Below are 16045 nucleotides of genomic sequence, written 5' to 3'. Positions count from 1 at the left end.
CTCAAGGAAGCAACTGTCCCTTACCAGCCTGCCCCTCACTTTACTACTTCAGTTATCTTCTCTCGGCATCCCACAAGCATCTCCCCTTCAAGCTGTAGGGCTCTGGGTTTTCAAAGCCTCCTTCCTGATCACCCATTCACTCGGCAATGTCTTGCTCTATAGCTTTGCCCCTACCCTGTTAAGAAAGCGTGACTCACCGTACCCAGAGGCCTTTGCGAATTCATTCCTTGATTTCCTTGACCCCTCTCTGATCCTCCCTGCCTATCCCCTTAAGATTCTCCCTCCAAGTTCAAAGGCAGCACAATCCCCCATTTTCCTCCCTTGGGCCACTTTTTCTGTGATAATCTTTTATTGGCTTTGCTCTCCCTCTTCTCAGAACCCAAGGATCATCTCCAAGAATGCAGCTTTGCCTTCTTTATTCTCCTTTGGCAAGCTCACATAATATTTTCCAGCTATTAATTCTAAATAAATGACTCCCAAGCCCTTACTTCCAACCCTTCTCTGTAATACCACATCCAGGGACCTGCCCAGCACATCCACGCAGGCCATCTGGGCACTGCAGATTCGGCAGGGTTTCAAGTGAATCCATCAGGCTCCTTTCTTTCCTCTTACTGTGTTCATTGTTCTTGTGAGCAGCACCACTTGCCACCTAGCAACAGCCTGGATTTTTCTCTGGTCCTCAGCCCCCTCTCCTTTGCCAGGTTCCTTCATCACCTGGGGTGCAGATGTTACCCACAGCCATGCAGCTGCCCCCCTACATCTCATCTCTCACCTGCAGCCCACAAAGTAAGATCCATGCAGCATCCTCTGGCTGGAGTCCCAACATCTCTGAAGACCCAGATACAAATAATCTCTTCCATGAAGTCTTCCATGAATTCCTGTCATGAGTATTCCTAGGACTTTTCTCATGGTACTTAACACTTTTCACCCTGCAATCATGTTATGTATTTTGATAGCTTTTTTAATCACTTTACTATAGTAGACTATCAGCTTTATGAAAAAAGTATAAAGATCTGGTTTGCTATATTTTTTGATGCATGCATTAATGATATTGAAAGCATGCATCTTTTCTGGATATAAATACATTAACATATGCACGACAGACAGCCAGTCATTCATTTGTGGCTTCAGAATAAGAACACAATACTGTTGTCTCAGAGCACCTGGGGAATGAGAGTAAGGGCTGCCCCCAGGGCCCAGAGGCAACAGGAGATGTTAAGCTACTTTCCTCTCAAGAACTGTGACCCATGAGGCTGGCACTGTGGCTCACTAGGTTAATCCTCCGCCTGTGGAGCCGGCATCCCACATGGATGCCGGGTTCTAGTCCCGGTTGCTCCTCTTCCAGTCCAGCTGTCTGTTGTGGCCCTGGAGGGCAGTGGAGGATGGCCCAGGTGCTTGAGCCTCTGCACCCACATGGGAGACCAGGAGGAAGCACCTGGCTCCTGGCTTCGGATCGGTGCAGTGCCAGCCGTAGCGGCCATTTGGTGGGTAACCCAATGGAAGAAAGACCTTTCTCTCTGTCTCTCTGTCTATAACTCTGTCAAAAAAAAAAAAAAGAAAAAAAGAAAAAAACTGACCCTTGATGGCACCAGCACTGTGGCATAGTGGGTAAAGCTACCACCTGCAGTGCCAGCATCCCGTATGGGCACCGGTTCAAGTCCTGGCTGCTCCACTTCCAATCCAGCCCTCTGCTATGGCCTGGGAAGGCAGTAGAAGATGCCCCAAGTCCTTGGGCCCCTACACCCGTGTGGGAGACCAGGAAGAAGCTCCTGGCTCCAGATTGGCTCAGCTCTACCCATTGCAGCCATCTAGGGAGTGAACAAGCAGATGGAAGACCTCTGTTTCTCTCTGCCTCTGCTTTTCAGTAACTCTTTCAAATAAATAGGAAGGAAGGGAGGGAGGGAGGGAGGAAACTCTGATGCCAGCTTATATATAACACACAAGGAAATCTCCTTCCTTTTTCTCTAGGACATGCATATCCATCGGACCAGGGTAACCTCTGTAATCCCATAGTGAGGCAGCGCTGCACAGGCTAGACCAAAGCCATCAAGCATCTAAACTAGCTTGCACGGATGAGCTCAGAAGAACCAAGAGACCTATCCAGGGAAGGAGGTCAGCTCTGGTTCTTCCAAGCGCTGACACAGAGATCCTATAAAACAATACCCAGTCCTGGCATTCACCAAACGGGTGCTCGGCTGTCCCTGCCCCACGCCTCCCCCATCCCTGTTGCTGTGGCCGCCCTGGAGGGCTTCCTGCAGCCTCCTGCCTGTGGCTTCAGAGCAGCCCTTGCTATCCTGACCCCTGCTTCCTGCGTTTACTCACGCATTTCTCAATTGTTTTACGGATAAGGCAATTCCTCTTCCCACACTTATCTTTTCCAAGATTTATCTGTGTTCTGTGTCGCCTTTGTGTGCTGCCGGCCAATGCATGGCCAGGACGGAGGGTTCCACTGTGCATTCTATCCCAGACATGCTGTTATCTGCAGCTCCGGCTGTTGCTTAAGTGGAGCGGGCTGCACAGGTCCAATCAGATTACACCCTGCCACAACACAGAGGAGACTTGACGCTTTGCAGTTTAGAGACCGACAGGCGCAGGAGGTTCCCGAAACTTGACTCCATCACCTTAGGCTTTAATCATATCAACTCGAAGAAGGGCAAGGAAAATATATAAACTTCAGATTACAAGCAAGCACACACTAGACACGAACAGGCCTCTGTGTGACTGCAACCAAAGAAAACAAGGGGAAGCTTTGCCCATTCAGAATCCATGTCTTCACAATCTTTATGCCTTCAGAGTATTTCCATTCATAGCAAGTGGGCATAAGATTAAAAAAAAAATAGTCCAACTAGATAGACGGAGAGGAAAAGGTTGACCATGTTTGATACTTACTGCATAGTAAGAAGTGTGGTAAGCATTTCTAAAACTCCGAAGAGATGACTACCCAAGGAGCTGAATATTATTATTCTTCATAAATTAAAAAAATTGCAATTCTGAGACACTAACATGCCTATAACAGCATCCAGACTGGATCCCAATGCCCTTCCTCCTCACCATCCAGCAACGATCAACTGACCATGAAACCAAGAGGCAGCAGGCCAAAGAGCAAAGGATTATCTGTCAGGTGCAAACAGTGCCCAGTGCTTGGCTACAAGTGCCTTTAAGGAGGTCCAACTCTTACCAAAAGCAAAGAACCATGACCAGAAGCTGAGAAGAAAAGAAAGGAAAACAGAAAGAAAAAGGAAGTACCTTCGGGAACAGTGGCTATCCTAACAGTGGGCACCGTGAAAGTGAGCCCTAGACTGTCCACAGCAGCAACTTAGCTGCACAGAGAAAACGTCATCTCTCTCTCTCTCTCTCTCTCTCACCCGCGCATGCGCACACACACACAGTGTTCACAGGGCCTCTCCTCCATGTCAATAAATAGAAAACAGGCAGAAGAGGCTGTCAACCCTCTTCTGAAGCACCAGCGTCTTGGCAAACTCAAGGCAGAAACCATGGCTGGAATCAGGCCCACCCTGTACCACCACAGACTGTCAGAGATGGTGTTAGCCCAGCAGTTACAGCACATCCACACTGGAGTACTTAAGATCAGCATCCAGATCCGGACTCCAGCTCCCCACTAATGCTGACCCTGGCAGGCAGTGCTAACAGCTCATGCATTTGAGCCCTTGCCACCCACATGGCTGACCTGGCTGAGTTCCTAGCACCTGGTTTCAACCCTGGCCCAGCCTCAGCTGTTTTGGGCATTTGGGGAGTCAACTGGTAACTGGGATTGCTCAATCCTGTGCTCTCCCTCTCCCTCACACTCTGTCTCTAAAATAACTAAAAATTCTAAAAACGAATTTAGATTTTCAGAAAACCCCACTATTACACACTTAGAGAGGTGTTGCATATAGATCCCCTGATCCCCAGAATAGAAGGCAAAGCATTCACAAAGAAGCAGGTAAAAATATGCCCTCTAAGCACTTTTGCAACTTGATTTTAAAATAACATTTTTTGAGAATCATCTGTTTAACAGTCAATTATTTGGCTTATCCTAAGAAAACAATGTACTCTCTACTATTTCGTCTTCCCCTTTTTTGTCAACTATTTTATTCTCTCTCAATGTTATTTAAAATTCCACTTGGGGCTGTCACGGATAGAAAAGAACCTGGGTCCCTAACCTCATGGAAACATTCAAATCTCAAAGTCTGATGTTAAGGGTTGGCGGATCAAGGGTGCAGACTTGATCTCCATCTGAGAGGCAGGTCTGGTGGAAGGTCTTTAGGTCCCTGAGGACTTGCCCAGGAAGACAATTCTTGTAGGAGGGCTGGTTACACAACCTCAATATGTGATTCTTCTTCTACACACTTCCACCATGGCCAGCCTGTACCACATGTAGACTAACAGGGTCGCCTGATCCTCAACTGTGACCTTCCAAAGTGGCAGCCAGAATAAACCTTTTCCTCTCCAAGAAAGAAGCTCCTCTCAGGTAGCTTAGTTTAAGCAAGGGGCTCCCTATGGAGCCATCCCAATGTAAAATATTAAAGGAGATTTCATGAAAAATCTGGTCCATGATGAAAGCACAATATAGGTCCTTCAGTCTTTTTCAAACTTTGCACAGCTGTAATGTTTGACGTGCACTGTGTTTCAGAGTCTGTTCTAAGTCAGATGTCAAGGAAAACTTGGCCATGTCTATCATCTGTTATCAAATTCCCACAGGCCACTCCTTAGTAAGACAGGAAGAATAAATTCAAAGTGACAAGGAGATGGGGTCTCTCATTTGTGATGTAGAAACCTTAGATCATGTTTTAAGGGTTGCTGACAAGTCAGAGGAAACTGATAAAAGCAGGGGGAGTGATTTTCCAGAGGGGAAAAACCCTCTGGCCCAGAAAAACTAACTGCGCCCTCCTAACTCTGCCTACAGAAAGGCAGCTGATGACACAGGACCCACATGGGAAAAAGGCAGAAACCAGGAAAGCCAGCAACACCAGGAATGTCTTGAGAAAAGATGTGCTCTCTTTCCCATTACTGAGCATCTCGTTAGCAGCCTCTGCTCCAGTTCATATCACCATGTCACTCTTCTATTTCAACACAAATAAATCTATCAGCTATTTGACTATGTTAGATTCTATTAACATGCATGATATAGAGTGTGTTTAAAGAAGCGAAGAAGGAGAAGGACAGGTGTTGTGGCAGAGCAGGTTCAACTGCCACTTGCATGCCAGCAGCCCACACTGGAGATGTCCACTCAAGCTCTGGCTGCTCTGCTTCCAAACCAGCTCCCTGCTAACACACCCGGGAAGGCAAATGATGGACCAAGTGCTCAGGCCCCTGCCATCCCAGACTCTCTGTCTTTCAATTAAAAATAATCTTACAAAAAAAAAAGAAGGCAAAGAAATATATACTTCATGTTAGAATTATACTGAAGATTATTTACTCATTTTCTCCATTGTTTGGCACTATGCTAAGCACAAAATGGAAGAAACAGCAAGTAGGCTTTGTTGAATTAGGTTGGCTAATAAAGAGATTAATACAGAAACAGAGGAAGGTCAAATGGGTTAAAATAGAGATGCTAAAAGGTTAGAGGACTCAAGGGAAAAGGCAGTGATGATTACAGGTTCCAGTTACTGGGAAAGATCAGCAACTTAAGACACTTCCCACCAGCAAAGATAATCTTTCTCCCTTTTAGAGCCGAAAAAGAGTCCACACAAGAAGTCACAGAATATGACAAAGTCTTACCCTCCACTTAAATTTGTGAAGCTACACTGTTACTGGAACCATAAACTCTTCAGTGACATCATTTCTGGGAACTTATCCTTAGGAAATGTTTTTCAAGTAGTAAAAGGATACATGTGAAAACATTCACCCCAACATTTGTTTATAATTGCAAAAAAAGCAAACCACAGAAATAGAGAATAAATAAATGTGTTACGGTTTATCTCCTTTAAAAATGAAATAGAAGTGTCATAAACTTTAATAAGAAAAATGTTTCCGAGATATTAACTTTTAAAAGCAGGTTTTCAAAACTCTAGGGACACTGAGACTGCCCTCCCTACCTATATAGATGGGTAGATGAAATCTATCAATGGATTCAGAAGGAAACAGAAAATGTAGAACTAAATAGCTGTTTAAGATACTGGGAAAATCTGTGCCATCCCTCATTTAAAAAATAAATAAATAAAAAATAAAAAAACAGAGTTAAGATGCTGCTCAGTACACCACCTCCCGTACCAACGCCTGGGTTTGAGTCCCTGTCCTGCTTCCTATTCAGCTTCCTGCTGATGCACACCCAGGGAGGCAGCAGTTATAGCTCAGGTACCTGTGCCCCTGCCATTCCTGGCCCCAGCTTGGCTCCACCCTGGCTGTTGGGGATATTTGGGAGGTGAACTAGTGGTTGGAAGATATCTGTCTCTGTCCCTTTTGCTGTATCTCTACCTTCCAAATGAATAGACAAATTTTTAAATTGTATCTTATGCTGTTTTAACAGTACTTCAATGATAAATACACATATTTGCAAAGTCCATTACTAATATGCCTCGTCTTTAACACTGAGCCCTGAAAGAAGGTAGAGCCACAGGAAGTAGTCTAACACCATGAACATGGTGGCTTTTAAGGAAACATTTGATAAAAAAAGAAACTCTAGGTGGTAAGGACCAGCTCCAAGACCTCAGGAGCAGAGGACCATGTAACAACGGAGGGGCAGGCATTTGACGCAGCCACTAAAACACCCACGTCCCTTATCCAAGTGCCTGACTTGGCTTCTGATTCGCCTTCCTGCCAATATGCACCCTGGGAGGCAGTAGAACAGCTCAAGTACACAGTCTACATGGGTCCCTGCCACTCATAGGGGGGCCCTGCACTGAGTTCTTGGCTTCTGGCTTTAGCCTGGCCCATCTGTAGCGATTACAGGTATTTGGGAAGTGAATTAGTGGGTAGTAGATCTTGATTTCTCTTTCTCTTTCAAATAGAATGAAAATAAAAATAAGTAGCAACAAACAGATGGACATGTGGGGTACACAGTTATCCTCCTCTGCTTGTGGGGAAAGTGAATTCACGGGCACTCCTGTGCTGTGAGGCTGCCGGCGCTCTGCCCTCAGCTCCTGCCAAGTCATGGGGAAGAGAAGTCTAAGATCTTCGGAGAAGGAACTCAAATCCCTCCCAGGGAATTATTTCAAAATGAAACAGGGCAGGGAGTGAGAAAACAGTTGATAACCAAGACTTAACAGGGAGCTCCAGGAACTGAAGGGCCAAGAAAGGAACAAAAGAAACACATAAGCACCAAGGGGAAAGACGCAAAAAACTGAATACTAACTGGGGGCCTTCATTTCTTGACTTCCGGGGGTACAGGGAGTCTGATAGGACTTTGTTCTAAATTATCTATCGTTTATTTGACTGTTGCTACAAATCAAAGCTTATAAAGAAACATATTTCAAAACTTTGCCAAAAAATACAAGTGATGATAATGTTACAGCAGCAAACATCCAAATAGACGTAGTGATAATTTTTTTAGACCCTCAATTAATGAAAAAAAAAAAAAAAAGCGGATGTTCAGAACCAGCATGCCTGCTTTCCAAGCATTTAATATGTCTACCTAACTCCTCTACAGAATGGTAATCTAATCCAGGAAAGAGACAGTAATGGTGCTTGGCAAACCCTGTAATAAATGCCCAGCCGAGCATTACCCAGTGCTAATAGATTATCAAGAGGGAACTATCTGGGAGCACTTATAGGCAAAAGTCAGACAGACAGCTGGGTACATAGCAAACACATTTACTCATTCCTTTGTTAACACATCGTGAACCCTTCCAACCATCCCCTAAATGTTCACTCACTGATATCCATCTCAGCGCCGCAGCAGCTGCTACCCCCAGGGGTCTCCTGAAAGCTCAGGGACACGCGCATCTTGACAGAAACGAGGCAGGGATTTCAAAAAGTCTTTGCACCAGCCGGCGCCGTAGCTCACTAGGCTAATCCTCCGCCTTGCGGCGTCAGCACACCAGGTTCTAGTACCAATCGGGGCGCCAGATTCTGTCCCGGTTGCCCCTCTTCCAGGCCAGCTCTCTGCTGTGGCCAGGGAGTGCAGTGGAGGATGGCCCAAGTACTTGGGCCCTGCACCCCATGGAGACCAGGATAAGCACCTGGCTCCTGCCATCGGATCAGCGCGGCGCGCCGGCCGCAGCGCACCAACTGCGGCGGCCATTGGAGGGTGAACCAACGGCAAAGGAAGACCTTTCTCTGTCTCTCTCTCACTGTCCACTCTGCCTGTCAAAAAAAGAAAAGAAAAAAGAAAAGGAAAAAGAAAAAGTCTTTGCACCAAAATAAATGCATCTTTAGTTCCGTTTTTTCCACAAACACTTTGAAGGCCCCTTATACACAGTGCACAGTGCTGAGCCATCCCTGCTGTCATGGAGCTGTAGTCTTGCAGCCAGAAGCAAAGCAAAAGGTAACCTGTGTTAAGTGCTCTATGGGCATTCATACACTCTTAATGTCTTTCAGATGTTTTTCCATAAACAACACACTTACCAAGTATTTTTGCCCAAAATTTCAGCCTGAATCTATTAAGGTTTAGATCTAATTTCCAACTTGCTAGAAATACAGAGGGGAGTGGAACAAGTCAATGGACTCCATAAGGAAACAATCAAATCCGGAAGGTGGGGCACTGCTCCGGTCTCCACAGAAGGTCAAAGAAAGGGAGAAAGTGCAAAGGGGCTGGGATGGCTGGAGGAGGCAGGAAGAACTACACTAAGGTAAATTCCATCGGAGAGATGAAGCAATGAAAGCCATGGAATTCCTGATTAGATTCTGGCTTAGAAAAAAATCACTATAAAATAGACTTGGGGGAAAGGACAAATGGAAAAATTTAACTAAGAAACAAGCATTAGAATTATTACATATTGGGGCCGGCACTATGGCATAGTAGGTTAAGCCTCTGCCTGCAGCACCAGCATCCCATATGGGCGTCGGTTCAAGTCCCAGCTACTCCACTTCTGATCAGCTCCCTGCTGATGGCTTGGGAAAGCAGAAGATGGCTCAAGTGTTTGGGCCCCTACCACCCGTGTGGAGACCTGGAAGAAACTCCTGGCTTCTGGCTTGAGATCGACCCAGCTCCAGCTGTTGCAGCCATCTGGGGAGTAAACCAATGGATGAAAGCCCTCTTTATCTCTCCCTCTCTAACTCTGCCACTCAATTAAAAAAATCCTCAAAAAAAAAAAAAAGGCGTTATTACATATTAAAGCAATGATTCTTTTTTTTTAGGTTTGACAAGGGTATTAGGACTATGTAAGAAAATTCCCTAATTTTTCAAAGGTACATACTGACAATCTGAGGAATGAGGCATGGTATTATCTGTAATTTCTCTTGAAAGGATTCAGCAAATAAGCAAAAAATACTAAGGTAACAGAATGAAGGGAGGGAGGGAAGAAATATAGACAACTGTTGAGCACGATTAGTTGACTATGGGTATTAATGTAGAATTCTTTCGACTTTTCTGCATGGCTGAAAATTTTCCTAAGACAATGTTTAAAAACTATTACATATGGTTCTCTTGCAGATTCTAACCCTAGGTCCGGAAGGAACAAATGTACAGGAAATAAAATGGTGTGTCACACCCCAGTCCCTCCACCCAGCCCACCCCTCCAGGCAGGTGAGGCTGTCTGCTGTCCCCTGACCCCACACAGCACCCCCTTACCTCAATCAGAGCACTCTTCTCACTGTCCTCGGACTGCTTCGCACTGTCCAGTTCATCGTGCATCTCCGAGAGCTGGTCCTGGAGATCCCGGATTTCAGTCTGGTGCTGCTCTCGTTCCATCTTCACCTGGAAGAGCCTGGCGGAGAAGGAAAGAAGAAAGCGCATCAAAGACTCTCCTGGGCTCTGCGGATCTTCTTCCCACCTGATTCAGACCTTCAGATGCTCCCACAAAGTCATCTAAACAAAGCCACAAGGAGCCTCTCATTCTATTGCACAGAACTAGGAAATGCCAACCTGGAAACGCACTTTTAAGAACCCATGGCTGTGTCTGAATTCACCCAACAAATAAGCACTCCAATCACTGAAGTGGAGAGGGTTACACAGAGACATGTAGGGTAACAGAGTTTGGACACGGAAGAGGAAGTGACAAAACCCAAGTTTGTTGATTTTTTTCCCCACTAAAGCCATCTCACCTTACTCTACACCCGGAGAGTAGCAAATTATGATCTAGACCAATCTAGCCGATACCTGTGATTGTAAATAAAGTTTTACCGGAACACAATCATGTTCATTCGTTTATACACCTCGTGGCCATTTTCACAACACAATGGAAGAGCTGAATGGTTGCAGCAAGACCATATGGTCTGCAAACCCTAAAATAATCACCATCTGACAAGACAGTGTTTGCCAACTTCCCTGCTAACCCAGACTCACAACCACTGCACTTTTCTACTTTGCAAAGTCTTTACTACGCTGCCCTAAGTTTTCTGATTTTTTTTCTAGCTTCTGAATTTACATTCCATGGTTGTTTTAAAAGCAGAAAACACTACCATCAAAATTGTAAAGGCAACCAAATGCCTTTATTGGATAATGTCCTAGTTTTCTTGAATTTCCTTCTTGATTTCATTCCCACCTTTCACTTAAGGTGTCATGTACACAGAGCTTCACAGCACTGTGCATCGTCAGATCTTGATTTAGTTTTTTATTTTTTGGAGGGGCAGAGAGAACAAGTTCCCATCTACTGGTTCTCTCTCCAAATGCGTACAATGGCAAAGCTACAGCCACAATGAAGAGCCAAGAACTCAATCCAGGTCTCCCATGTGGGTGGCAGGAACCCAATTACTTGAGTTCTCACCACTACCTTCCAGGGTCTGTGTTGGGGGAAGCTGGAGTCAGGGGCTGGAGCTGGGAACTGAGCCCAGGCATTCTGATGTGGCAAAGCCAGGCTAACCACCTGCTCCCCAGAAACAAGATCCTCTAACCACAGATTTCAATACAACATAACGGCAGAGCCACCTGAGACTTGACTTTCCTTCTCTGTCACAGAGACCAGCACCATCTAAGACAAAATTCACAAGCGGGAAGACGGTGGAGGCCATGTGACACAGGCTTTTCAAAGGCTGGGCCCAGACTCCTCCTAACATCAGGCTCCCCAGACATCTCCACTCTGTTCCCTGCTTCTGATTTACCTGCTCCGAGATTCACTTTATGGGTAACAATTTGACACGACATAAATCAAGGTGCACCAAGAACGTTCGTACTCAGGAACCTGCCTGCTGTCCGGCCTACCCGCACCACCAGCTTCACAATTTTACAAGGATCAGAAGGGGAAAGGAAGGGTCAGCAGCCTCTGCAAATACGCGGAGGCTCTGGCTCCACACAGCGCGAGAACCCGGAAGGGCGGCAGGTGCTTCCGCCGGAACTTACTCCTCCAGGTTCTTGCGGAGCTCTCCTTCACTTTCTTCCAGTCGCTGCTTCAAGACGGAATTCTCCTCCACCTTACTGTCGTGCTGGCTTCGGAGCGCTTCCAAGTTTGCTCTCATTCTCTCTCTCTCGTCTTTGATGTTCTCTTGGTTCTAGGATGAAGCAGTGCGATTTTTCATGTACTTCCACTGTGTATTAATGTAATCCCACAGAAGCCTCCTTCTAAACTCTCCCGGATTCTGTGTCTCTGCTTTTACTTTATTAAGCATAATCAAACTACCCAATTAAAGCACAGAGTTCATAATTAGCATGTTAAATATTTATATTTGGCCGGCGCCGTGGCTTAACAGGCTAATCCTCCGCTTTGCAGCACCGGCACACCGGGTTCTAGTCCCGGTGAGGGCTCCGGATTCTGTCCCGGTTGCCCCTCTTCCAGGCCAGCTCTCTGCTGTGGCCAGGGAGTGCAGTGGAGGATGGCCCAAGTGCTTGGGCCCTGCACCCCATGGGAGACCAGGAGAAGCACCTGGCTCCTGGCTTCGGATCAGCACGATGCGCCAGCCACAGCGGCCATTGGAGGGTGAACCAATGGCAGAAAGGAAGACCTTTCTCTCTGTTTCTCTCTCACTATCCACTCTGCCTGTCAAAAAAAAAAAAATTATATTTAACACTTAAAAATAAATACTTATATCTAATGAATGCAGTGCTTCTGAAAGATAGACCAACATGGCTAAACCTCATTCTGCCACTCCTATTACTTAGTTCAGAGGTTCCACATACTAAACATTCATTTAATTTCCTACTGGCCTGCTTGAATCCAACAGCATAGATTCTACTTCAGATACCAGTAGGCAAACACTCACTGACAACAGGAATGTTTCTTTGGAGAAAATAAGAATTGGCTTTCCTTCCACCTGGGCACCCTAATGTGCTTAAAATATTCCTTATCAACCAATGCAGAAATGAATAGAACATAAATGAAAAACCAGATACCTTGATTTCCAGTTGAAGCTGTCTCTGAAGTTCAGCCACTTCTACAGTCAACTTATTTTTCTGTTCCAATAGATCTTTGACTTCAGATGAGGAATCAGAAGCCTGTAATTAATTGCAAAGATATCCTAATTTAAATGTTCATGATGCTTACTTTTAATTCTCTTCTCCCAAAATATAAAGATACATAAATTAAACATCTTAAGATCCAATTGAAATGTCAGTCCCTACAAAGGCGTTTGCCCAGTTTTGCAAAGTTAATCACACTGGCCCATTTGGGACTGCAGCAAAATTTATTCTACAGTGTTTTCTGAAAAATCACAGGAATTACTCCGTCAGCTATTTCAACATCAGTCCAGTATGGCTAAAGCTTGCATGGCTGGTACATTTGTTGAAGTCCTTCAACAATTCTGTAGAGTGTTATGTAACATACTAAGTTTTAAACTGAAAAAGCTTCTTCAAAATAAATCCTAGATTGCAGGCTGTAGATATCAACAGTTAACCACCACCCCCCCCCAAAAAAAAAAAAAAAACCAGGAACAGAACCTCTTTGGAAAACAATTGGGGAAAAACGTTCCTTTTTCTATTTTAATGGCAGAACAGTTTAACATCAGGATTTCGTTAAGTGTATGGGTTTCTTATGAGAACTAAAACAGTAGCTTATGAATGTCTGAAGAGTGGGACCATGTTTTATGCATCTCTATACAATCAGAACCTAATACTTCTTCTATATTAATAAAATATCACTAACTGACTACTTGACTTCTGGTTCTGTCATGACAGAGTAGCTGATATCAGATTTATCCTCCCAGAGAAAATTGATGAAATTTAGGTAAAGTTTATAAAGAATTGTTTGCAGGCTGCAAACAACAGTCAACACAGGCAGTAAACCTGAAAAGAGGAAATACATGGGGTAACCTGAATTCCCCAATTCTTCCTGGCTGCATTTCCAAACCACAGCACAGCAAAATTTTAAAAGCCCAAATGGGCCAGCGCCGTGGCTCAATAGGCTAATCCTCCGCCTAGCGGCGCCGGCACACCAGGTTCTAGTACCAATTGGGGCGCCGGATTCTGTCCCGGTTGCCCCTCTTCCGGGCCAGCTCTCTGCTAGGGCCCAGGAGGGCAGTGGAGGATGGCCCAAGTGCTTGGGCCCTGCACCCCATGGGAGACCAGGAGAAGCACCTGGCTCCTGCCTTCGGATCAGCGCGGTGCGCCGGCTGCAGCGGCCATTGGAGGGTGCACCAACGGTAAAAGGAAGACCTTTCTCTCTGTCTCTCTCTCTCACTGTCCACTCTGCCTGTTAAAAACAAAACAAAACAAAAAACAAACAAACAAACAAAAGCCCAAATGATGGGGCCAGTGCTGTGGCATAGCAAGTAGAGACGCCACTTACAGTGGCATTATCTCATATGTGTGCCAGTTCAAGACCCGGATGCTCCACTTTTGATCCAGCTCTCTGCTATGGCCTGGGAAAGCAGCAGAAGATGGCCCAAGTCCTTGCACACCTGCACTCATGTGGGAGACCTAGAAGAAGCTCCTGCCTTTGGCTTTGGATAGGCTCAGCTCCAGCTATTGCAGCCATCTGGGGAGTAAACTAGTCGAAGTCTTCTCTCCCCCACCCCCCCACCTCTCTGTAAATCCATCTTTCAAATAAATAATATTCAAAAAAAATTTAAAAGCCCAAACGATGTCATTAGGGAACTGCAAATTAAAGCAACAAGATACCACGGCACACCTATTAGATTGGCCAACATTCAAAATCGTCAACGCCAAATGTTGGCAAGAATGTAGAACAACAGGAACTCACTGCTTGTGGAGATGCAAACTGGGACAGCCACTTTGGAAGTTTGGCAGTTTCATACAAAAGTGAACATGCTCTTACTGTACCATCTAACACTTGCGCTCCTTGGTGCATACCCAAGTGAAATGAAAACTGAAGTCCACGTGGATGTTCATGGGAGCTTCATTTACAATTGACAAAACTTGGAATTAACTATGATGTCCTTGGTAGGGGAATGGATAAATTGTGGTACATCAGAAAATGGAATGTTACTTAACATTAAAAGGAGCCAGCAAACCATTAAAAGACATGGGGAAACTTGGGCGCATATTCCTAAGTGAAAGACGTCAATCTGCAAAGGCTACCCTCTCTGATTCCAACCACATAACATTCTGGAAAGGACAAAATCATGGAAACAGTACAAAAGATGACTGGTTGCCAGAGGTTAAGGAAAAGAAGACAGCTCACAGAGAATTTTTAGGGCAGTGAAACTGCTCTGTAGGATTCCATGATGGTGAGTATCTGTCATCACTCAGTTCCCAAAATCCACAGAATGCACACCATCAAGAGTGAACCCGAATGTCAGCTATGGACTTGGGTGACAATGATGTGCCGGGGAAGGTCCACTGACTGTCACAGTGTCCCACGGTCATGCAGGATGTGAACAGTGCTGGAGACCATGTGTGGGAACAGGACAGTAGAGGAACTCCCTGTACTTCCCACTCCATGTCGCTCTAAAAAGGTAAATTTCATTTATTTAGGGGGGGAAGGGGTCCGAAACAGTCAGTGACAAATCACTGATGAAGGAAGGCGCGTACAACTTAGAGATGTTAAGCAAACATGGATTTCAGGGTCAGGATACTGATGACCAGAAGCTCTATAGAAAAAGTTCCAAAACCTTGAAGAAAAAAAAAAAAAAGTACTCTTGGATTCTTAGATCATTCCTAAAGTGTTTTATGAGTAGGGAAAAACTAAGAGGCAGCACAGAAATGCTGCTAAGAGACAAAGAATCCAACAGAAACCTCACAGGTTGCACAATGCTCAGGAGACATTAGGGTCCAACTCAGCCAAAAGAGAGAAACCTCCACAGACCACCCTGGCATTCATTTGAGACCAAGAAGAGAACACAGGCCATGCCACAGAGCAATGGCAAGCAGGATGGTAGGTTGATTCACCCTAACAAAGCCTGAACAACCAAGCATCCAGTCATGGTAAACTGCAAGTAATTTAACTGACTGTCAGAACAAAACTCAACATTGTTCAGCGGCTGATATTCCAACCCAGAAGGTGCATAACTTGTTATCCACTATAAGAATGTTGCAGAAGGCAAAGTAGTAGGCAAAACGGACCAATAATCAATGCATAAAATAAACAGAAGCAGAGATGATGCAAATGTTGGAATTGGCAGATAAGGATTTCAAAACAACTATAATTAATACTATTTTAAGGATTTATTTAGTATTTATTTGAAAGGCAAAGTTAGAAGGAGAGATAGACCAAGAAACCTTCCATCTGTTGGTTCACTCCCCAAATGGCCACAATAGCCAGGGTTGGGCCAGGAGCCTCCTCAAGGTCTCCCACGTGGGTGCAGGGACCCAAGCACGTGGGCCATCCTCTGCTGCTTTCCCAGGCACACTAGCAGGGAGCTGGATCAGAAGTGGAGCAGCCATATGGGATGCCAGCAATTGCAGGCAGTGGCTTAACCTGCTGTGTCAGAATGTCAGCCCCAGTATTTTTTAAAGAGAAAAGTACAGACAACATGGATAAAAAGATGGAGGCTTTCAATGGATCATTAGATTCAATAAACGTATAATCAAGTGAATATTCTAGAACAGCAACACACAATATCTGAAATCTAGGAACTCAATGCAGGAGCAAGGAAGAAATTATTCCTTTCGGGAACA

The 16045-nt window shown here is 45.1% G+C and overlaps 1 protein-coding gene across 4 annotated transcripts in view; it reads right to left on the bottom strand.

Moving 5' to 3' along the window:
- CGNL1 (cingulin like 1) overlaps nt 1–16045 on the bottom strand; it is a 176369-nt gene that overhangs the window by 83669 nt on the left and 76655 nt on the right. For all 4 annotated transcript variants that reach the window (XM_062205997.1, XM_062205998.1, XM_062205996.1 and 1 more), the window contains exons 5-7: nt 12365–12466; nt 11378–11526; nt 9671–9806 (exon numbers count right to left, since the gene is read on the bottom strand). In XM_062205997.1, the coding sequence (XP_062061981.1) occupies nt 9671–9806; nt 11378–11526; nt 12365–12466 (387 nt within the window). The remainder of the gene's footprint in view (nt 1–9670; nt 9807–11377; nt 11527–12364; nt 12467–16045) is intronic.

The sequence above is a fragment of the Lepus europaeus genome, chromosome 11 (genome assembly GCF_033115175.1).
Source record: "Lepus europaeus isolate LE1 chromosome 11, mLepTim1.pri, whole genome shotgun sequence".
NCBI lineage: Eukaryota > Metazoa > Chordata > Mammalia > Lagomorpha > Leporidae > Lepus > Lepus europaeus.
This window is presented reverse-complemented; position numbering and strand designations above follow the sequence as displayed.